This window comes from Entelurus aequoreus, linkage group LG27 (genome assembly GCF_033978785.1).
Source record: "Entelurus aequoreus isolate RoL-2023_Sb linkage group LG27, RoL_Eaeq_v1.1, whole genome shotgun sequence".
NCBI lineage: Eukaryota > Metazoa > Chordata > Actinopteri > Syngnathiformes > Syngnathidae > Entelurus > Entelurus aequoreus.
Window position 1 is genome coordinate 10453907 of NC_084757.1, and position 24425 is coordinate 10478331.

The 24425-nt window shown below is 40.8% G+C and overlaps 2 protein-coding genes across 3 annotated transcripts in view; one reads left to right on the plus strand and one right to left on the minus strand.

Moving 5' to 3' along the window:
• Positions 1-4: 4 nt before the first annotated feature.
• Positions 5-18343, minus strand: tmem259 (transmembrane protein 259). 2 transcript variants are annotated; one of them, XM_062039263.1, is made up of 12 exons: positions 17997-18340; positions 17404-17710; positions 17024-17308; positions 11719-11842; positions 11539-11649; positions 11351-11473; positions 11173-11273; positions 11025-11082; positions 7057-7140; positions 5156-5288; positions 4949-5048; positions 12-1155 (listed from the first exon to the last, which is right to left on the minus strand). In XM_062039263.1, exons 2-12 carry the CDS (start codon positions 17611-17613, stop codon positions 475-477), a joined length of 2010 nt encoding a protein of 669 aa, XP_061895247.1. In that variant the 5' UTR covers positions 17614-17710; positions 17997-18340; the 3' UTR covers positions 12-474. The 2 variants fall into 2 exon arrangements, with proteins under 2 accessions (XP_061895246.1, XP_061895247.1); XM_062039262.1 differs by having other exon boundaries at positions 5-1155; positions 11539-11842; positions 17997-18343.
• A 1906-nt stretch (positions 18344-20249) lies between these two features.
• The window catches only part of med16 (mediator complex subunit 16), a 31870-nt gene continuing 27694 nt past the window's right edge, over positions 20250-24425 (plus strand). Inside the window, exons 1-3 of the mRNA XM_062038969.1 lie at positions 20250-20459; positions 22760-22948; positions 23052-23159. Coding sequence (XP_061894953.1) covers positions 22807-22948; positions 23052-23159 — 250 coding nt within the window. The 5' untranslated portion in view covers positions 20250-20459; positions 22760-22806. The remainder of the gene's footprint in view (positions 20460-22759; positions 22949-23051; positions 23160-24425) is intronic.

Consider the following 24425-nt stretch of genomic DNA (forward strand, 5'->3'; position numbering starts at 1 on the left):
TAAGGTGTGACGCAGCCGCCCTTTAATCACGACTGAGGCATATTAAGGCAATAATTATTTTTTTAAATGATATAGCAACTTCCTGTTCTATTCAAAATAAAAGCATGTGGACCCACATACAAAGCTGACAAAAGTCAATAACGTCCTGCGTGGATTTTCCAAACATCTTTTCTCAAATGTTTAGATCTTTTAAACTCATCCGAGATATTTTCTTTCCTCTGTTTATTGGAAAAAGTATCAATAGTGATCTTGCTTTATCTCACATTTCTAGAGCAATCAGTCAATATTTAATCATTAAAAGAGTGTCGTTATCGGAACAGATGACCACCTCCACCACAAATTGATTATTGATTATTCACGTGCTCATGGTAGCTGGAGAGTGTTTTGCTTTTACTTCCTGTTCAGCACGCACGTGGGAGGGCAAACGTGCATCACGTGATGCTCCGAGGGGGATATCATCGCCATGACGATACCTCAGGACGCGTGGGAGGAGCTCTGCTGCGCTGTGCAGTCTGTATCAGCCGCCTGCGAGGGGGGGCAGTCTGTCTGTGGGGTGCCCTCCCCCTGAGCCCCGACACTGTCTGCCACTCCAGCTGGAGGAGCTCCAACCGAGGGTTTTGTTTCTATGGCGACGTTTGCATCCGCTGCTCTTCCTTCGGCGCTTGATTCGCCTTCCCCTGTAGCTCCTCCTCCCTCCACGCAGGCTCCTCCCCCTCCTACTGCTGCACTTCCCATCCAGAACTCTGCCACCACATTGATCTCAGCGGTTGGACGTGGAGGGTCCTGGCGATGGATGGCGTCCAACGTGGCTGCCCCCTCCTGGCGAGAGGAGGACAGCGCCTCGGTGATGATGGCGGCTGTCTGCGCCACCCAGTTGAGCTCCGAGCGCACCTCGCCGCCGGCCGGTGCGGGAGGGGAGGCTGCGGTGGAGGGCGGAGTCTCAGGCTGGGGCTGGACAACGGAGGCAGGTCCGGTTTGGGGCGCGGCAGCGGGTTCCGGCGGCCCGGCGGCAGCGTTGTTGTTGTTGAGGCTGTCCTGCAGCGCCGTCTGGTTGGCCTGACCCGCCTGCTGGTTGTGCAGGAGCATCTCCTGGATGCGGATCTGCTGAAGGATGGCGGGCAGCTCGTAGTGGTGGAAGAAGTAAATCATGGAGTGCTGAACGCAGACAAAGAAGATGCCGGTCAAACCCAATATAATCATGTTCTGACCCACAAGAACTTAAAAATGTATATTATTGTTTAATGACAAGGTGCTTCATCCGTGTGGACGTATGCTTGTGCGTGATTGTGAGTGAATGTGAACAGCTGCAATAACAAATTACAAAATAAAGTTCAAAAAACATCTATGTCGTGCGCGCAATACAACTGTGCTGCTTTATTTTGAAAAGTATTATTTATGGGCGTGTGTAACCTGCGAGTGAAGGTGCACATGCAACGACAAGTGATGCACGGTTTACACCCGAGACGCTAAAAAGAGAAAAGTTGATGAAGAATGGCGTGTTTCCAACAAGACATGGACTGCAAAGCAACGTTCCCTCTAAGGTGCGTGCCTGCGCAATTGCGCACTGCTCAAGCGTCCGCTGCGCGCAGCAAATGTATGCCGCGCACCAAATCAAATCCCATCTGAATTCTAAACAAAATAAACATATTTATTCTATGTAATTTTGCAATGCAACTTTGAGTGACAGTGACAACAAGCGGCCCTAACGGTGTTCGTCAACACCGTTCAATTGAACACCGTTCAATTATTGTAACGTCTATCTATCGAGATGCTTCGAGGACAGGAATTATATCGATCACTTTATTGAGCAAAACTGTTTATATTCGGACATAACCACACCAAAAACATGAGTTTTCACACTTCTATCTCGAAAAACTAGTAATTTTCTGCCGTACAAACCAGGCCAAAACCAACTTGTCATCTGTCACCAACACGCATAGCACTAAACCACTGGTGCGTTTATGGCCACACAAAAAGTCGGACAACTCAAACACCACACAAAGTTACACTATGACTCCTCAGTCATACGTGTGCTTATTTTACTGTCATTTATTATTAATTTTAATTTATTTATATTAGTCATGGAATGCTGTTACACACACTATGTTGAAGTATTACTATTATTATTAATTATTATTATTATTATTATTATTTATCTTACGGTATATATCAAAAATAATATTGAGCAAAATTTAATTGAAATATTGTCGATGTGGCCCTCCAGCAGTGCTCGGGTTGCTCATGCGGCCCCCGGTAAAAATTAATTGCCCACCCCTGATCTAGATCATAGTGCCTCATCTATGTACACTTAAATGTTAAACTTAACCATTTTTGTTTTTTTCTGAAGTCTCATTTTATTTAAAATGTAAATATATTCTTTCTGAATAACACGAAACCTTACCATCAACTATTTTTTCCCCTAACCCTAACACTTTTGTTAATTTCACGACGCAATTGTAGGGGTGTAACGGTACACAAACATTTTGGTTCGGTACATACCTCGGTTTAAAGGTCACGATTCGGTTCATTTTCGGTACAGTAAGAAAACAACAAAATATAAATTTTTCGGTTATTTATTTACCAAATTTGTAAACAATGGCATAACATACATATACAAACACAGGGTCCATTGCCAGGGTTAATGTGGTCAACATATATAAAATAAAAACTAAATAAGATAAGGCTCAGAATGGCTTCTTAACAAAACCTTTCTACATATAAAGTGCTTTTTTTGATTGATTGATTGAGACTTTTATTAGTAGATTACACGTACAGTACATATTCTGTACAATTGACCACTAAATGTTAACACGCCAATAAGTTTTTTAACTTGTTTAAGTCGGGGTCCACGTTAATCAACATTAAACTGCCTCAAGTTGTTGCTCAGATTAAATAAAATGACAAAACTTTTCTTCTACATATAAAAAGTGCAAAATTAATCAGTCAACTCAGCCTCAGATAAAGTTTTATTTCCCCCCCCAGCCTGGCTAACTTGGCAGTAAGAGGACATATGGGCTTATTGTTCTTCCACCATAGAAGTGGGTCAAAATCTAGTTTTTAATGCAATATGGTCTTAAATCTGCTGCTATAAAAACATTTGTTATTGCTTTAGCCCTGCCTGACTCGCCGAGGAGAGGCTGCTTGAATGCGGTGGTGACGCTTCAAATGGGTTAGCATGTTTGACGTGTTGTCAGAAGCAGCCGCTGAACAATGTCGGCAAACCTCCGTCCTCCATTGTTGTATCGCACAACGCAGCCAAAGTGTTCCCAAACGGGAGATCTTAACGAGGCTGGAGGGTCTTCCAGCTCTGGTTTTTACATGTTGTCGTAGCCCGGTCGCTGCTAGCATGCCGTGTGTTGTGCCTCGGTGTGCATTGTTTACACAACGTGCGGTACGCTACTTAATATGTCCGTGTGGAAACTCGTTCGGTACACAACCGAACCGAAACGGTTCAATACAAATACACGTACCGTTAAACCCCTACGTAATTGGCATACTTTTTAAATTGCTTTTAATACTGAACAAACCAAAACACAGCATACATTTTTTTTTTACAGTTTGTCACATTTGAAGAAACTGAACTGCCATCACATTATCACAAAACTATGTATTGGTGCACATACTTGTAACTTCATTAAAACAAGCTATTATGTACTTGTAATTTCATTAAAAGCTAGACAGTGTGGGTTTATTTTTACATATTGTTTGTATATTTTCAAGACTATATTAGCAGTTACCCTGTCTACATTAAGCCGGATGACTCCTTAAAGGAATAATTATTTTGCCTAAATAAGCCCCGTGTCAGCCACACTAACCCATCTACTTCTTGAATCTCCGGCTCTTAAACTTTCTTTGGACTTATCGATCGAGTTCGGCGACTGACTAGAATATGAACAGAACATTTCCAGGTTTACTTCCGGTAGCTCCAGCTCATTAGTAAACTTGTTTAATATGGTAAACTGCAGGATATTAATACAGAAGTGGAGTGTTACAAAATCATGCTGATTATCAAAGATGTTAGATGAGTGATAGACAGCTATATCTGAATTAAAGCTTTTGTTATTCTGGAAATTCATTGTGTTGCTCAAGGTAATAGAATAGATTTCAGCCTTTTCAAGTTCCTCTTGGACAACCGATGTTTGACATGGGTATTTGTCAAATCCTAGTTACGGCCCTGCTCATAAGATGGACTCGAAAACACATTACAATTACGCAGTGCTAAAACAAATACATTCTGTTTAATAAAAAATAATAATAAAACATATTTTACTAAATAACATTTCAACAAAATTAAAGCGCAAATGAAAATACAACTTTACCACATTAGTCATCATTTTTGCGCTTAAGAAACTTCTGTATGACTTTAGCTCCTGACTTCATCTGTTTGTTGGTTCTTGTCATTACTGCCACCAGTGGTGGAAAAGTGCATTACAACTGAGTACCGCTGCAGCCCACACAAACCACAGCTAAGAAACAGGTATTTTTTGGCGGCCCTATAGCGGGCGCTCGCTGGGCCCTATGGTTAAAAAACACTTATCTACGCTTCTTAAACTTTACTAAACACTTATGACTTGGTGTTGTTTTAAGCTACCTTAGCTTAGTTATTAGCATGCTGGTTTACTCTCAGTGTGTAACGTGTTTATCCTCGTCCTCCAGTGATAATGTTACGTAAAATATTAAGAACTGCAGTTAGTTGCTGTAATGTAAATGATTATTATTAGCTTTGGAGAGTGGCTCCAGACGGTATCAGTGTTTGATATCGGCATTAAAAAGGCATTAATCAGAAATGACTACCAAGAAAATCGTCCGATACTGATCGGCACGTCCCTAGTTGGCTCACATTTGAGTAATTGAGTAAACTGCTTCCATTTCCTGCATCGAGTTCACAAGTGTGTAACCATGTGACAAGACGAGTCCAATAGTGTGTGTGTGTGTGCGTGCAACTGACCTGGATGAAGAGCCAGGAAGTGACCAGCGTCAGGCTGCTGTACTGACCATTGAAGCGATAATGATATGCGTAGAAGGCAAAGTGATACAAATAGAAGAACCTGAAAAAACCAACAGGAAAGTAGGGGTATGAAGAATTAGGAACATTCTGTCGCAGCGGCTTCTGCCAGCCGCCAATGAGAAGCTCCTTGGGGGTCACGTGACCCACCTCAGCCAGTGGCGTTTGCTGGTGTTGGTGTGGCAGCAGATGGCGTCGTACTGATCCGCCAACCACACGATGAGGATGATGTAGAAGGCTGTCGTCGTGTCGTTGAAGAACTCAGACATGATGGCCTCCATACCTGAATGAAACAAAGACTCTTTGGATTGAACTTTGACCCCCGCATTAAAGCCATGACAGAAGTGACTCTTTTTCATGACGTGCATGAACGTGTTGTGGAGTAAAGGCTTGCATCCCGATGACGGCGTTGGGATGACGCATGACTTGTTATTCTCTTCCACAACGCCAGGGGGCAGTGTTTTTCGGAGTGAGCAATCACAACTCTTCTTGCTTAGCTTCTTACCTTCCTGCGTGTAGTCCGTGTAGTAAACAATGGCGACTTAAGCAACCTCCACATTGTTGTGAACGGGTCGAAACAGAGAATGGTCAGAAACCAAAACCCAGAAATGATGTACTAAAAAAGCCGATCAACGACAGCTCAGCATTCGGCGAGGTGCATGTAAAAGGTACGCCGGAGGCTTCGGAGGGGCAGGAACCAACCGGCGTCAGTCCCACACGAGCTATGTGACGAGCAAGAATATTTCAGCCTTTAACAAGCGTGCCATGTTTTTGATTGGACAAATTATTTTGTCGTTCTATTTAAGTATATTTAAAAATCCCCCCATCAACTGTCCTTCTGGGACCTCCCATGAAATAAAAAAAACATTAAAAGTTTCTCTAAAGCAAAACAACACAATGAGGAGACAATTATCCCGAGCATGCTATTATTAGTGTTTCGAGTTGGTAACAGACAACTAAGACGACTTTTTGAACAAACGAGGATTCACAACCTTATCTTTTTGAACCTGAATATACAGAGGATGAACTGCTGGTTGTAGAAGCTTAACGAGCACAAAAAAAGGGTGAAACATTGGAGCAGACAAAAGCTGAGAGAGTCAGGACCGGCATGCCTAGGGGGAGCCTGGTGCCAAGCTATGCCGACAGAAATGGAGTGCTTCTGCTGTGCCAAAGGGAAAACAATTTAATCATCAATGGAAATGCTTGTTGTATCTGGCGAGGAGGACACTGCTCAAAGAAACTGCATCACAACCAAAGACAAACTGTTTGCGCCAACAAACCCTGCAGTTGTAAAAAAAATTCCACCAACCCAAAAACAACACAAAAAAACCGTCCCTGGCCAGCTGGACCAAACAGACAACTATCTGTCCAGTAAGTCACTATAGTATTGATCATGACACGTGCAGCACATCGTGCTTGCTATTACCCCTTTAACATTAAAATGTTTTCTCAATACATAATACATTTTTGCCAACCTCTGTTACTGTTGTTTTTGTAACTTTCTCATTACATTTTGTCATAATTATTATTATGTTTTATCATCAATATTCTAATTATTTGCAACCCTTAAGCAGAAGCCTAGAGGGTGCTGACTTTTCAATGTATTTTAAGCATGATATTCTAGCTATTTACCGCATGTAGGATGTAATGACCTACACTACGTAACATGTACACGCGCATTACCTTTGCGTGTTCTTAGCTAATGATAGCGATTGGATAACTAATTTAAGGTATCAATGTTTGTATATTCTATAATAACAATTTGCAGTCGTGTTGTCGTTAAGTTGCTTCTCTTGGACTTGGACTGTTTCTGTGTAAGTGCAGGCGCTCCCTGCGTGTACATTTAACGAGAGACAAGCCTGAACGCCAAACAAATTGGGCGATATTGTGGAAAAATATGGACATATAAAAAATTATGTTCTCAGAACAAGTTACAAACATAATCTTTTAATTGTATTGCGGGCCAAAAAACAAGCTGTGGGCCATACATGGCTCCCGGGTCTCACTTTGGACACCCCTGATTAAAGTCACGGTAACAGAAGGGAACTCACCGACGAGGGCAAGGATGACTGTGAGCAGAGGGGCTGCTGGGAAGGCGATGGTCATGTTCATCTCCAACATCTGCAAGAGGTCCACTGTAGGCGATGGAGCAGAAGAAACAAGCACCAGGTCAAAAGTCACACAGACGACTGCTCTGAACTTTCATGGTTGCGGCTCGTAGTTTATTTTACACTATTTAGAGCAGGGCTCTATAACGGGGGATGACACAATACATTCCCCAAACCTCCGTTCAAAACCCGGGAGGCACATTTTTGCAGCAAAATCCTAAAAACACTTGAACTCTGAGCTCCAAACCTGGTATTCACAAAACTGAGGCGTTCCTCAAGGCACCACCTTAAGTCCTCTCCTTTTTGGCAGTTGCATTTATATTTAAATAATGTGATTTATGTAACCAAGTTGTTGCTGTAGCTGGATTACTTCAGATGCAGTCAGTAGTCATTTGTTCAACTTCTTACGTTATACTAGTGGTGTTCCTCAAAGTTCCGTTTTAGGTCCTCTCTTTTTCATCATTTAACTGGTGGCCTGGGAGTTCAGTTAAAAAAACTTGTGAGACTCACATTTTTGCAGCAGATTCTTAAAAACACTGGAGTGCTGTCATCGGGATGATCTTTGATTAGCTTTTTTTTTTTTTTGCAGTAAGTATTGAAAAACAGCGGAGTGCTCTTGTAACTCTTGACAAAATAAATAGACTAATATCAAATGTCTACTGTAGAAGACGCTGGTTCTCAGGAATGTGCAAAATGAGACAAAAAGTGAAGGGAAATGTGGCCCACGAAACAATTTACCGTATTTTTCGGACGATAAAATCCTTTCATTTTCTCAAAACTCGACAATGCGCCTTATAACCCAGTGCGCCTAATGTACGGAATAATTTTGGTTGTGCTTACCGAACTTGAAGCTATTTTATTTGGTACATCGTGTAATAATAAGTGTGACCGGTAGATGGCAGTCACACATAAGAGATACGTGCAGACTGCAATATGACACAAGTAGAGATGTCCGATAATGGCTTTTTTGCCGATATCCGATATTGTCCAACTCTTAATTACCGATTCCGATATCAACAGATACCGATACATACAGTCGTGGAATTAACACATTATTATGCCTAATTTTGTTGTGATGCCCCGCTGGATGCATTAAACAATGTAACAAGGTTTTCCAAAATAAATCAACTCAAGTTATGGAAAAAAGTGCCAACATGGCACTGCCATATTTATTATTGAAGTCACAAAGTGCATTATTTTTTTAACATGCCTCAAAACAGCGGCTTGGAATTTGGGACAGGCTGTCACTGAGAGAGCATGAGGAGGTTGAGGTGGGGGGTAAGGGGTAGCAAAAGGTGTATATTGTAGCGTCCCGGAAGAGTTAGTGCTGCAAGGGGTTCTGGGTATTTGTTCTGTTGTGTTTATGTTGTGTTACGGTGCGGATGTTCTCCCGAAATGTGTTTGTCATTCTTGTTTGGTGTGGGTTCACAGTGTGGCGCATATTTGTAACAGTGTTAGTTGTTTATACGGTCACCCTCAGTGTGACCTGTATGGCTGTTGACCAAGTATGCCTTGCATTCACTTGTGTGTGTGTGAAAAGCCGTAGATATTATGTGATTGGGCCGGCACTCAAAGGCAGTTCTTTAAAGGCACGCCCCCAATATTGTTGTCTGGGTGGAAATTGGGAGAGATTCGGGAGAATGGTTGTTATTAGAGAGTTCCGGTTGGACGTTTTTTCACGGGACACATTTCCGGCGTTGTTGTTGCACTAGTGAGCCACGGATGAGGAGATGCTGCTCCGTTATTCATTTCAGTAAAGTCTGAATGTCATTAAAACAGTTAGCTCCATCTTTTGACACTCGTCCTTGCACCCTACAACAAAGATGACGGGGAGAAGACGCTGTCGAAGGTGAGCCACGTAAATAAGACCGCCCACAAAACGGCGCATCCTGAAGCGACTGTCAGAAAGCGGCTTGAAGATGATCTGTAAAACATCATCTATGCAACATTTTGACCAAAGAACCACCATTACATGTTATGTAGACCAGTGGTCCCCAACCTTTTTTGCACCACAGACCGGTTTAAAGTAGGAATTACTTTCAGGGACCGGCTTTCCACTTGTGCCAGATAAATACAGCAAAAATAAGTGCATGAAAAATAGAACTCACTATAAAGCTGAATTAGTGGGAGCCCTGGGCTTGTTTCTTTGCAATGAGATGCAGATGGAAATCAGCCTTAGGCTACAGTCTGTCACATTTATATTTTATATGTTCATTAATGTGCATTGTATCATGTCACAAAGTTATAAAAAATATAACATAGGGAAAACTCCTATTGGGAGTTTTATTGTACATCTATAAACTATATGCTATAGATATACTGTATATGCTATAGACATAATATAATATATCTGTATATATCAGGGTTTCCCACACATTCATTTATTTGTGGCGGCCCGCCACGAAAGAATTACGTCCGCCACAAATTTAAAAAAAATAAAATTAAATTTAAAAAAAAATAAAATAAATTTTTTTTTGTCCTGTCCAGCTTCTCAGGCAAATCATATAGTTGATGTAGATGCCCATATCGGCTGTTCAGATTTAAAGATTAAAGTACCAATGATTGTCACACACACACTAGATGTGGTGAAATTTGTCCTCTGCATTTGACCCATCCCCTTGGGGAGCAGTGGGCAGCAGCGGCGCCGCGCCCGGGAATCACTTTACAAAAGAGAAGTGTAGGATACTTCTCTTGTTGCCTTATTTGTATTTGACTTTATTAAATGTATTTATATTAGAAACACAACATGTGTATATAACAAAGGGTGCAAAGTCTGCAGGCAGTAAGAAACACATGGTTAAGTGTAGGGAGTAAAACTGATGGCAGTCTAAAGTTCAAGATTTTTGGAGCTCTTTGTTCAGTGGATCAGATGTTTGATGAAGCTCTGTGTCTATCTACCACCACTACTGTTTTCTGTTTATTTGTTACTGACTGTGGCAGGACACCTCTGCCTCTGTTTCACTTTATGTTGCTGGTAAATAATATGGTTGTAGTAGTAGGCTAAAGTTAAATTATTTAGTATGCACTAATTAAAGGGACAGAGCTTTGAGACATTTTAGCTTTTATATTTTATAAGATATATTTTTTGTAAGAACCACAATTAATAAATATATTTCAGTGAAAAACTTATTGTTCAAATCTGTATATAAATATGTACATAAAGTGTTGTAATTATATTGTAAAATGGATGGATGGATGGATGGACGTTTAAAACAAAACTGTTATTATTAATTAGTAAGTATACATTTTTTGAGCCTTTTTAGAGAAAATCAAATCAATGTAGTAAATTATGCAAATTACTCGATGATGTCATGGTGACCACGCCCATGGCCACGCCCCCACCGCCACAGGTATCTTGGCAGTTTATGGGAAACACTGCATATATTATTCTGTACACATATTATGTATATATTCGTATATATGTTAGATTTTTTTATCGCTATATTAGTCTATTTATACCTGCATTGTCCTTTCCATCCTTACACTTTCCATCATTGTAACTGAGCTACTGTGTTGAACAATTTCCCTTGTGGATCATTAAAGTTATACTAAATCTTTATTAAATTAAACAAGCTTATCGGTGTGTCTCGTGGGACAGGCGAAAGTTAAGTCGGAGAGAAAATGCAGTCGTTTATAAATTATTTAATGTTTCTCTGCGGCCCGGAAGCAAATGTGTCACGGACCGGTGGTTGGGGACCACTGATGTAGACCACAGGAAAGTGTTTTACATTTAGAAAAAAATTAAATAACATGACCCCTTTAATACGCCTTTTGTATGAAAATAGACCCGCTCATCGGCAGTGCGACTTATAATCCGGTGCGCCCCATGGTCCGGAAAATAAGGTACCGTAGTTGAATACCCCTGATTGAGAGGCAATAAGGTTCACAAGTTTTGTGAGGAGCATACTAACCGATGAAGACGAAGATCTGGTGATGAGAGTATCTGAGCAGCATGGACACCGACAGAGTCTGAGAAAAGTAACACACACAAAAAAGAAACATTGGCTCTATGTGCTTCTGGTTGTGTTCACTTGGCTGACTTGGACTAGAATGACTTACAAAGATGACCATGATTACAAAGGCAGCCAAGTAGGCGGTTCTGGCCATCCACATGCTTACGAAGCGGTAATGTTCTCCAGATACCACGTTCCTGAGGAAGCCTGCGTAGAAGCATATAGTTACGTCATCTTTATGAGCGTTGTCCTCGTTAGATGGCCGCCATGGGTCCCTTCATCACCTTTGTTCTCGTCGTTCTCCGCCAGCGCCTTCACGCTGGACATCAGAATGTCGTCATAGCCTAGAAACTCATCCAGCAGGAAGCGACTGAAGCCGTCGCCAAAACACTCGTCCTTCGTAGGATCTGAAACACAGAAGGGGCTCCAATCATAACCCTGCCAGTGCGAGTGATTGACCGCCGCGTCTCACCCAGCGTGACGACCATGACGGGGATGTTGAGCTTCTGCCGCGTGCTCTGAGACAGGCGCAGGAAGCCGTACTCCAGGGAATATTCCACCATGTACTCCTCCAGAGGCCACGCTGGAACAACAAAGCAGCTCTGTGAGGACGAGCAGGAAGGTGGCGCCCCACGATCCTGGCGCGGCGTACCTTTCGTGCCCTGACTAAAGGAGACGTCCTGGCTGGTGTTCGCCCCTCCTGCCGCTCCTTCGTCGACTGTTCCCACTCGCCTCCTCAGAGACGGCTTCAGACGAGGCTCCAAGTCCAGCTCAAACTGGGCCATTTGGACTTGGATTAGGACTTACACATGGATTACATCTGACCTTACATTTAATTAATTTTTATTTAGGGAATTACTTATACATTTTCTTAGGGCTGGGCGATATATCGAGTTTGTAATATGTATTAATAATAATAGATTTTATTTGTAAAAAGCACTTTACATTGAGTAAACAACCTCAAAGTGCTACAGTGTATTAAAAAATAAAAATAAAAACATAATTAAAAAAATAAAATAAAAACTAGAACAGCCAAATAGCTAAAACTAATATGCTTACATCTAAAAAAAAAAAAGGCTTTTTTTTTTTTTTTTTAAAGAAGGGGTTTTAAGCCTTTTTTAAAAGCATCCACAGTCTGTGGTGCCCTCAGGTGGTCAGGGACAGCGTTCCACAGACTGGGAGCGGTGGAGCAGAAAGCCCGGTCAGCAAATATTAATATATTTCTAAACACGATATGTATTAAGAAAATATCGTAATATCGATCATTTTTTCCACGTTAAAATGACCAAACACCGCTTATTTGTTGTGTTCCTTGGGCTACTAAACCCCTACCCTTCCCCTTCCAAGCGGTGCTTGTCGTCGCCCCCCCCCCCCCCCACTGCACTGACCCACAACAACAACACACAAGCAAATATGGAGCCCGACTGTGACCCCTCCAGCTACGTAGCTCAACTACATTTCCCAGTAGATTGGCAGCAGCTTCGAGGGGAGCAGTGAACAGCAGCGTGCGCCGCGCTCGGGAAAGTAGCAATTTCCGTAGCTTAGCTATTTTTAGACCCAAGCTACAAAAGCAGGGAGAGGGAGAAGAGAAAGAGAGAAATGGACTAGTGCAGGGGTCGGCAACCCGCGGCTTCGGAGCCGCATGCGGCTCTTTGACCACTCTGATGCGGCTCAGCTGCATACTTGCCGACACTCCCGATTTTCCCAGCATACTTGCCGACCCTCCCGAATTTCAAAGGAGACTTACGGACCTCGGTGCCTCTCCTAGACCTCGGTGCCTCTCCTAGAAATCTCCCGGGACATATTTTCTCAGATTTTCACCCTAACAACTAAATTGAGGGTGTGCCCTAATGGCACTGCATTTATTGTCCACCATAGCCTGTACAAACAGCGTGCTAGCCCGGCCACATGTTGCCTGTAGTTTTTACTTGCACACACAGGAGACAGCAAGGCATACTTGGTCAACAGCCACACAGCTTACACTGACGGCGGACGTATAAAACAACTTTAACACTGTTACGTTACAAATATGCGCCACACCGTGAACCCACACCAAAAAAGAATGACAAACACATTTCTGGAGAACCTCTGCACCATAACACAACATAAGCACAACACAACAAATACCCAGAATCCCATGCAGCCCTAACTCTTCCAGTCCACACATCAACCCCCCCCCCCCCGTGCGTCAGTTGAGGTGGACGGGGTTTGGTGGTAGCGGGGGTGTATAATGTAGACCGGGAGAGTTAGGGCTGCATGGGATTCTGGGTAATGGTTGTGTTGTGTTTATGTTGTGTTACGGTGGGATGTTTTCCAGAAATGTGTTTGTCATTCTTTTTTGGTGTGGGTTCACAGTGTGGCGCATATTTGTAACGTAACAGTGTTAAAGTTGTTTTATATGGTCACCGTCAGTGTAAGCTGTGTGGCTGTTGACCAAGTGTGCCTTGCTGTCACACACGTTTGCAGGCAAAAGCTGCATTTAACATGTGGCAGGGCAGGTACACTGTTTGAGCAGGCTGTAGAGGGCGCTAAAAGCAGTGTCATCGCGCCCTGAAATTCGGGAGTATCCCGGTAAAATTGGGAGGTATGGTAAGTATGACGCTATCAAGCGCCAACTTGCGGGCCGCACTAACATTAAATTTTCATATTAAGATGCGGGCCGTGGCTTGTGTCTGAGACCCTTGGTTAAAACAAAGCAAAAAAAGCTTAGTATGCAGTGTTATTTCATTTTAAATTTTCAATAGAGTTTTGTGGCTCCCATTGTTATCTTTAATTTGTGAAACTTGTCAAAATGGCTCTTTGAGTGGTAAAGGTTGCCGACCCCTGGACTAGTGCAATTCTACGGGCAGGGGACAACATATACGGGAAAGATCAATGATTGGTTGGTTTACGTATAAGAACATCCATGATTGGTTGTTTACTATGATGAGTCACGACTCACTATCGGTGAAGAGTAGGGCAAAACATTAGGGACAGGCCAATCAGAGTCTAGATAGGTAGAGATGTCCGATAATGGCTTTTTTGCCGATATTCCGATATTGTCCAACTCTTAATTACCGATTCCGATATCAACCGATACCGATATATACAGTCGTGGAATTAACACATTATTATGCCTAATTTTGTTGTGATGCCCCGCTGGATGCATTAAACAATGTAACAAGGTTTTACAAAATAAATCAACTCAAGTTATGGAAAAAAAATGCCAACATGGCATTGCCATATTTATTAAGTAAGTCACAAAGTGCTTTTTTTTTTTTTAACATGCCTCAAAACAGCAGCTTGGAATTTGGGACATGCTCTCCCTGAGAGAGCATGAGGAGGTTGGGGGGGGGGGGGGGGGGTATTGGGGGTGTATATTGTAGCGTCCCAGAAGAGTTAGTGCTGCAAGGGGTTCTGGGTATTTGTTCTGTTGTGTTTATGTTGTGTTACGGTGCGGATGTTCTCCCAAATGTGTTTGTCATTCTTGTTTGGTGTGGGTTCACAGTGTGGCGCATATTTGTAACAGTGTTAAAGTTGTTTATACGGCCAGCCTCCGTGTGACCTGTATGGCTGTTGACCAAGTATGAATTGCATTCACTTGTGTGTGTGAAAAGCCGTAGATATTATGTGACTGGGCCGGCACGCAAAGGCAGTGCCTTTAAGGTGTATTGGCGCTCTGTACTTCTCCCTACGTCCGTGTACCACTCCGTACAGCGGCGTTTTAAAAAGTCATAAATTTTACTTTTTGAAACCGATACCGATAATTTCCAATATTACATTTTAAAGCATTTATCGGCCGATAATATCGGCAGTCCGATATTATCGGACATCTCTAAAGATAGGGCGGGTCATGGAACCGGGAAGAGAAATCACAACATACATTCCAAATGTCGACGAGAGTCAGGGAAGAGAAAAGAGAATTTTCAAGCGAAATGTACGACAAAGTGATGAGGATCATAGCCGCACAATGAAGTAAAGTCACTAACTTGGCGCTGACCACTTCTAGTAGGACCACAGAACCGTACGCGTGTCCATTACATCGTCGACTGGGAATTAAAAAGTGCTTGCCTGCCTGCAAATGTATTTTTTATCTGAGTTTGATACAGTGCCTGTGTTTTTAAAAGTCTTCTTTATTGTTTTAGTTCTCTTTTACTTATTTTAAAATGTGTGTCTTAACGTACTACTTTTTTGAAACTGCTCTGTGACATGTGCTGTTGACCTCTTGGCCAGGTCACACTTGTGAAAGAGATCTTGATTTCAATGGGTTTCTTATCTGGTTAAATAAAGGTTGTATGTGGTATGCACAGCTATGTTATTTATTTTACGTAGAAAGAATATTTTTCAATTTTATTTATTTTATGTAATTCTGTACTGCTTAAACAGTTTATTTTCTGTGCTGTTAATACTAGGGATGTCCGATAATATCGGGCTGCCGATATTATCGGCCGACGAATGCTTTAAAATGTAATATCGGAAATTATCGGTATCGGTTTTTAAAAGTAAAATGTATGACGTTTTTAAACGCCGCTGTGTACACGGACGTAGGGAGAGGTACAGAGAGACAATAAACCTTTAAGGCACTTCCTCTACGTGCATGCCATCCCAGTCACATAATATCTACCGGCTTTACTCATTACGAATTGATGCAAGGCATACTTGTTCAACAGCCATACAGGTCACACTGAGGGTGACCATATAAACAACTTTAACACTGTTAGAAATATGCGGCACACTGTGAACCCACACCAAACAAGAATGGCAAACACATTTCGGGAGAACATCCGCACCGTAACACAACATAAACACAACAGAACAAATACCCAGAATCCCTTGTAGTACAAACTCTTCCAGGACGCTACAATATAAACCCCTCGCTAACCCCTTCCCCTACCCCCCCACCTCAACCTCTCACAGTTTCTCTCAGGGAGAGCATGTCCCAAATTCCAAGCTGCTGTTTGGATAGATAGATAGATAGATAGATAGATAGATAGATAGATAGATAGATAGATAGATAGATAGATAGATAGATAGATAGATAGATAGATAGATAGATAGATAGATAGATAGATAGATAGATAGATAGTACTTTATTGATTCCTTCAGGAGAGTTACCTCAGGAAAATTCAAATTCCAGCAGCAGTGCACAGAATTGAGATCAAATTTAAAAAGTAAAAAGTAAATAATGGGGGTATAAATGGAAACAGAATAGAAAAATATTACAATAAGAATAAAAATAATAAAATATAACAGTAAAATAAGAATATAACAAGAGAAACTAGGCAGTAGTGACCATGTTATGAAAAAGTATTGCACTGTTATTGTTTTGAGGCATGTTAAAAAAAGAATGCACTTTGTGACTTCAATAATAAATATGGCAGTGCCATGTTGGCACTTTTTTCCATAACTTGAGTTGATTTATTTTGGAAAACCTTGTTACATTGTTTAATGCATCCAGCGGGGCATCACAACAAAATTAGGCATAATAATGTGTTAATTCCACGACTGTATATATCGGTATCGGTTGATATCGGTATCAGTAATTAAGAGTTGGACAATATCGGAATATCGGCAAAAAAGCCATTATTGGACATCTCTAGTTAATACCCATCTTGACTAACTGGCTTAATAAAAGTGCCACTGACTGTTTACAGTACAGTTGTCATCCACTTCAATTTTACTGAATCTCGCTCAAAAATGAATATCTTTATATGTATACTTTCACCCAAAAATATATCGAGATATATATCGAATACTGTGATGAGGTGGCGACTTGTCCAGGGTGTACCCCGCCTTCCGCCCGAATGCAGCCGAGATAGGCTCCAGCACCCCCAGCGACCCCAAAAGGCACAAGCGGTAGAAAATGGATGGATGGATATATATCGAATATCGAGTTTAAGCAAAAATACATCGAGATATACTTTTTCGTCCATATCGCCCAGCCTTACACTGTCTTAAAGCCCGCCTTTCTCTCTCACCTGCACTGAGCTGTTGTCAAACATCTCCACCATCATCTCGTCCTCTTCCTCCTCCTCTTCCTCTTGCAGCGCAGCCAGACTGAGTCCAGTGATGCCTCCGCCCGTGCCCCCCTCCTCTGAGTCATAGTATTGCAGGAAGACGGGAGCCCGGCTGGAGTTCCTCTGGATCTCCACGCGCAGGATGCCGTCACGGGGCCAACGCTCCCTCACCCCCTCCAGACAGTTGATGGGCGAGCGGGAAAATGCGATGTGGATGTAGGCGAGGATGAAGAGGACAAAAAGCGCCTGATGACAAAGAGGGGATGAAGAGTTGTTCATGCACACAAGCCAAAGTCAATATGATGAGACTTGAAATGAGGATAAAAGCATTCTGAAGTGACCTTAAGAAGGACGAAGAACTCAAACACCCTCCTGAACGACGGCGGAAAGAGGCGCGCGTAGGTGACGGCCATCTTGAAGAAAAGCGCGTGGAAGAGGCGATCCCTGACGTTGATGAGCGGGTTCTGGTTGATGTTGGGGTTGCGGATCCTGTTGGGCCCCATGTTGTTGTTGTTGAGGGGGATGTTGTTGTTGTTCTGGTTCTCCGACATGGTCTCTAAATGACGGCTGGCAACTGGACTGAGGGGTCACTGCAGCAAGCTGCTTCTAGGTTAGCATCTTGATGTTGATGGTGGCCTGACCTTCTGTCTGCAACACACAGCAATGATGGTTGAGGTAACCTCACTATAATTCTCACTAAGTCTTGCACGATCAACTCAAACACGACCACAATAATGTGAACACTTCACTGTCGAGTTTGGTGGAATAATATTGCTGATGTAGGCTAAGTTAATCACGTGACACGTCTCGGAAGCCCACTCCGCGCTACAAATGACGTCTTGTAGTGAATGTTACGGCCTCCAAACTCCGGACCAAAACATCCTCCAGCTGTTAAAGTCGAACTCCTTAATGTCAACAAGATTAGTTTACGTACCTGTTATTGACGCCGCGGCGTTGTGTCCATGCTGACGACTTATTTTCGTTGTTTTCACCAAAAAGACGAAAACAGACGATCGGATTCCGGAAAAAAAAGAGAGATAGCTCGTTAGTTAGCACTATTAGCTGTCCCCGTTAGCCACACGCAGCAAACGAAAGGACTTCTATGCTAAAGTTAGCTACGCAGAATCCATAACAATTAGCAGTGGTTACTTTTTAAATATATTTGAATTTTATCCGTGGCACAAAGTTGGATTCTTTCACGACAAAGTCCGTTAAGCGAACCGACGGGTGCTGCAGATACTAACCGGAAGTAGGAAAACACCGGAAACGAGCACAGGTCCTCAAAAATGTTCCGCGTCAGAGGTTTAAAATTTTTAAAACGTGCTTCACATCTTTTGTTTATTGAAACCCGTTTGCGCCAATAAAAAAAATACCTCAATGGTGAATCCGAAATATGAGACAAATATTCATAATAAATAGATAAAAAAGTAGAAATTGTGAGATAAGAAAGTCACAATTATGAGATAAAAAGTCAACATTTTGAGATAAAAAGTCGAAATTAGCTAAATTCATAATCAGAAGATATAAATTCAAAATTATGAAATAAAAAATCGAAATTTTAATCTAATCCATTTAAGTCCCATCTTAAAACTCATTTGTATACTCTAGCCTTTTAAATAGACCCCCTTTTTAGACCAGTTGATCTGCCGTTTCTTTTCTTTTCTCCTCTGCCCCCCTCTCCATTGTGGAGGAGGAGTTACACAGGTCCGGTGGCCACGGATGAAGTGCTGGCTGTCCAGAGTCGGGACCCGGGGTGGACCGCTCGCCTGTGCATCGGTTGGGGACATCTCTGCACTGCTGACCCGTCTCCGCTCGAGATGGTCTCCTGCTGGCCCCACTATGGACTGGACTCTCACTATTATGTTAGATCCACTATGGACTGGACTTTCGCTGATATGTTGGATCCACTATGGACTGGACTTTCGCTGATATGTTGGATCCACTATGGACTGGACTTTCACAATATTATGTCAGACCCACTCGACATCCATTGCTTTCGGTCTCCCCTAGAGGGGGGGGAGGGGGGGGGTGTTACACACATATGCGGTCCTCTCCAAGGTTTCTCATAGTCAATCACATCGACGTCCCACTGGGGTGAGTTTTCCTTGCCCTTATGTGGGCTCTGTACCGAGGATGTCGTTGTGGCTTATGCAGCCCTTTGAGACACTTGTGATTTAGGGCTATATAAATAAACATTGATTGATTGATTGAATTATGAGATGAGAAAGTCGAAATTTTGAGATTAAAAGTCATATTTGAGTATCGAAAAGCATTATATAAAATCTAATCCATTATTATTATTATTATTATTATAATTATGATATAAAAAGTTGAACTTGGGAGATAAATATGAGAAGAAAAAGTCAACATATTGAGATAAAAAGTCTAAATGAGATACATTCATAATCGTAAAATATGAATTCAAAATTATGAAATAAAAAAAATCTAAATTATGAGATAAGAAACTCGAAATTATGAGATTAAAAATCAAAATTATAAAGTAAAAAAGTCGAAATCATGAGATAACATTTCAAAATTATTAGACAAGAAAGTCGTAATTATGAGATAAAAAGTATTTCTGCAATTATAGAAAGTTGAAATTACGAGATACAAACTGCCCATGTGCGATTATGACTTTTTATTTTATAATGTTGACATTCTATTTCATAATTTCGACTTTTTATCTAATAATTATCACTATTTATTTCATAATTAGGATTTATCATTGTAGTATTTTTCTTCAGTTGCAGACACGGGCCTCCATATTTATTGTAATACTTAATCATTTCTATGGTTTATTTGTTCTAGTTTACAATAAATAAATACAATATTTTAGCTAATCCGTGAATGGTCAAGAAAACCTGCCGTACGAAGGTATTGCATTTTAATATTTTATTATAATGTTTGCCATTTGCAGTATTATTTTTTTCATGTTTGCACAAAATAAAATGTAATTTTGCACCAGTTTTACAACAAATTAACCCCAAAAGATAAAAATAAATAAAAAATAAATACAGTCAGGCACATTAAAGGACACCATTATGTGGATCATTGAATCTAGAACTTTTGTTGTAGTGTTTGCCATTTGGAGGAAGATTTATTTCATGTTTTCACAAAATAAAATGGACTTTTGCGCCGGCCTTACGACAAATTGACCAAAAAACAGGTATAAACATGAAATAGTCAGGCACATCAAAGGGCACCGGTATGTATCTCTTGGGGTCCTGATTCGAGTACTCTCATGTCTAAATGAGCATCAAATGTGATTTTTTTTAAACATTATTGTCAAGTTTTCATACCGCCAACTTTAAGCATGACAACTTTTTAATGTTTCTGATGAAACTGATGTGTTTCGATTCTCGCCAAAACGACGGGGAGCCATTGAGTCAGCATCGAAGTAAGTCCTGACCATTCGAATGTCCCTAAAAACATTCTGACCGATGAATAAAATATATATATTATATATTTAGAGTTAGACAAATAGCTAGAGTAAAAATAAATAGTTACTGCAGATGTCCAGACTATATCGGAAAAACAAGAACGAGCTGATGTTTTTTCTGTTAATCGTAGCATTTCCACAGTTTAAATCCTTATTAATTTCCTACCTCAAAATAACCTAAAACACGATCTTATTGTCTCACAACTAAATAATAAATATGAGCAAATACACTCAAACAATGCCTTTGTATGTCTTTACCAGAACTAGGGAAATTATTCGTAAAAATGTGCCGAAACAGTGATTTTAAGTGTTAAATACAAAGAGTCTAAATTTAAATAAAAAACATTCTGTAATTAGTGCATGCAACAATGCAATCAATGATTGTATTGAACTTTTATGAGTGTCCTGAATCTGATACAAAACCGATGTCCTTGAGTATTGGCCGATAACGATATTAATCTGATAAAATATCAACAAGAATCGTACGTATTTTTAATATTTTGTCGATCAAGTGAAAATAATCAAACAGAGAACAAGGGTATGTATAAAAAAACATTATGCTGTTTATTATTAGCATTCTAGAATGGACATATGCTGTCTTTAAGTTGAAGTGGAGTCGTAATTTTTTTTTGGTGCCTTCAAGTGTCTACAATAATAGTTTAAATGATGCAAACACATTTGTGACTGGATGCATTCTAATATGTTTCTGTGCTGGAGACTTTGTATCTGTAAGTAATGTGCAACTATAATTGTTTACCATCCTAGTCACGTCCGTTGTGTTCTTGGGCAAGACCCTTCACCCTTGCTCCTGATGGGTGCTGGTAGCGCCTTGCATGGCAGCTCCCGCCATCAGTGTGTGAATGTGTGTGTGAATGGGTGAATGTGGAAATAGTGTCAAAGCGCTTTGAGTACCTTGAAGGTAGAAAAGCGCTATACAAGTATAACCCATTTATCATTTATTTATTATGTTTGATACTTGTTTATATTGACAAATATTGTGTTTTAAACTGCAATGTTGTTTATAAAAGAGAGTTGTCGAGCTTCTGTGCTTTTGTGTGCTCACCTGTTGTGTAGCTGCTAGCCCCTAGTAGCCATTTTCTTATCATTATTATTAGCATTTGTAATGACTTCACTAAAATAAAATAAAAGACCAACCATGTGTATAGATGTTAACTAGGTGTCCAAGTAGACTGCTTGCATTGGCGCTTATATTGATCATTTAGATGGAAGCCAATATAATCCCAGGCATATTGTGTATAATATACCGTGAGATATTGTTTGGTGTGTCATGGGAGATTATGTAATTTCACTTAAAATGTGCCGTTGTTGAGTGTCTGTGCTGTCTAGAGCTCGGCAGAGTAACCGTGTAATACTCTTCCATATCAATAGGTGGCAACAGGTAGCTAATTGCTTTGTAGATGTCAGGAACGATGACGATGGTTTGCAGGTAAAAAGTTATCTAACGCTTAAACCAAAAATAAACAAAAGGCGAGTGCCGCTAAGAAAAGGCATTGAAGCTTAGGGATGGCTATGCAGAACGAAGCTAAAACTGAACCGGCTGCAAAGTAAACAAAAACAGAATGCTGGACGACAGCAAAGACTTACAGCGTGTGGAGCAGACGGCGTCCACAAAGTACATCCGTACATGCCATGACAATCAACACCAAAATAGGAGTGCAAGACAAGAACTAAAACACTACACACAGGAAAACAGCAAAAAACTCAAATGTGAGTGTGAATGTTGTCTGTCTATCTGTGTTGGCCCTGCGATGAGGTGGCGACTTGTCCAGGGTGTACGCCGCCTTCCGCCCGATTGTAGCTGAGATAGGCTCCAGCGCCCCCCGCGACCCCGAAGGGAATAAGCGGTAGAAAATGGATGGATGGATGGATGATGTGACAGGTCGTGAGAGAACACCTACTTTGAGACAAGAGCTATCGTGATGCATGCTTGGTTATGGTTTAAAGTCATATCCAACAGCTTTTTACTGTCAATATCGGCTACTGAGTTTCATTTTTTTATGTTTTCTGCTGGTGGTGTGCCTCCGCATTTATTCAATAAAAAAAATGTGCCTTGGCTCAGAAAAGGTTGAAAAACACTGCCCTAATGAGCTTGAAAAGAGGTCAGTAAACGTATGTATTAACTTTGCGAAGCCACCCTATGAAGGGCCAAATAAACCACTCGACAAGCCAACCCCTGATTTGAGCCTTCCTCCCAATTTAGTGGAAACATGCTGTAACTTTGTCTTTTTTTTTCACAGGGTAGGGGGATCCCTGGCACCTGGATTTTTGCGTTGATTTTTGCAAGATGGAGCTGGCGTATGTTTGTGAGTGGGAGAAGCGCCCAAAGAGCAACCACTGCCCCTCCATCCCTCTTGTGTGCTCGTGGTCCTGCAGAAACCTAGTGGCCTTCACTACAGACCTGAAGAATGATGACGACAACGACAGAGGTGCTGAATCATGGTGGGCGTGACGTGACTCAGAAGGAGTCCGCACGCCGCAGTGGTTTAATAGTTTGAATGCAACGTTTGATTGACATGTTGCTGTTGGCAGATGTCAGTCACATGATCCACATAATGGACACGGAGCATCCCTGGGATGTGTACTCTATCAACTCTGGACATTCTGAGGTCATTTCCTGTCTTGAGTGGGACCAATCAGGTGAGTTTAAAAAATAAATACAACTAATTGGTGGGGTATGAGTTAAAACTCTAGATGAGGGAAAATCAGGGGTTTACATTCCAAAAAAAGAGAGATAAGTCAAACTCTGAGTTAGTTACCATGGTAACTTACTTTGTAAACCTAACCTGCTCGCTGGTAGGGTTTCTTGAACAAAACCTGGGTTTTTTTCATGCCTCCTCCCTCCTGATAAATGTGAAACAAGTTGTCAGACATGACATGTTTGTTCATTTGTTACTTGTAGACGTTAAAACAATTCCTAAAGATTTATGTCGGGAGAGGATTTTGAGGTCATGGTTAGTTAAATATACTAATGTTGTATAAGACTGTTAAGAAAAACAAACATCTTGTTAGTCAATTAAAACATACCGTATTTTTCGGACTATAAGTAGCAGTTTTTTTCATAGTTTGGCCGGGGGTGCGACTTATACTCAGGAGCGACTTATGTGTGAAATTATTAACACATTACTGTAAAATATCAAATAAATTTATTTAGCTCATTCACTTAAGAGACTAGACGTACAAGATTTCATGGGATTTAGGGATTAGGAGTGACAGATTGTTTGGTAAACGTATAGCATGTTCTATATTTTATAGTTATTTGAATGACTCTTACCATAATATGTTACGTTAACATACCAGGCACGTTCTCAGTTGGTTATTTATGCCTCATATAACGTACACTTATTCAGCCTGTTGTTCACTATTCTTTATTTATTTTAAATTGCCTTTCAAATGTCTATTCGGGGTGTTGGGTTTTATCAAATAAATTTCCCCAAAAAATGCGACTTATACTCCAGTGCGACTTATATATGTTTTTTCCCTTCTTTATTATGCATTTTCGGCCGGTGCGACTTATACTCCGAAAAATACGGTATTTAAATTTAAAATATATAATAATTAGATTTGTCAGTATTAAAAAAATAACAAGGAGAAACGTGCACTATTTAGTTTTTCATTATTGTAAATATAACTAAAATATGTGCTGAATCGTGTTAGCTATTGCATTTGCAAAAATGAAGAAATAATATATTTTCTTAAGCTTAATTTCAGATATTTATTTCATCTTGGTAATAATACAATTCTAAATTGCTGTTTCCTTATTAAAAAGTAGATTTATTTGGTTTTTCATCATTGTAAATACAACTAATATGTGAGCTATAATACATGCAATAAGCAAAATAAACTTCCGACAACAGCTGAAAGTGTAGAGTATTTTTATTTCAAGAAGTATATCTCAGATATTAG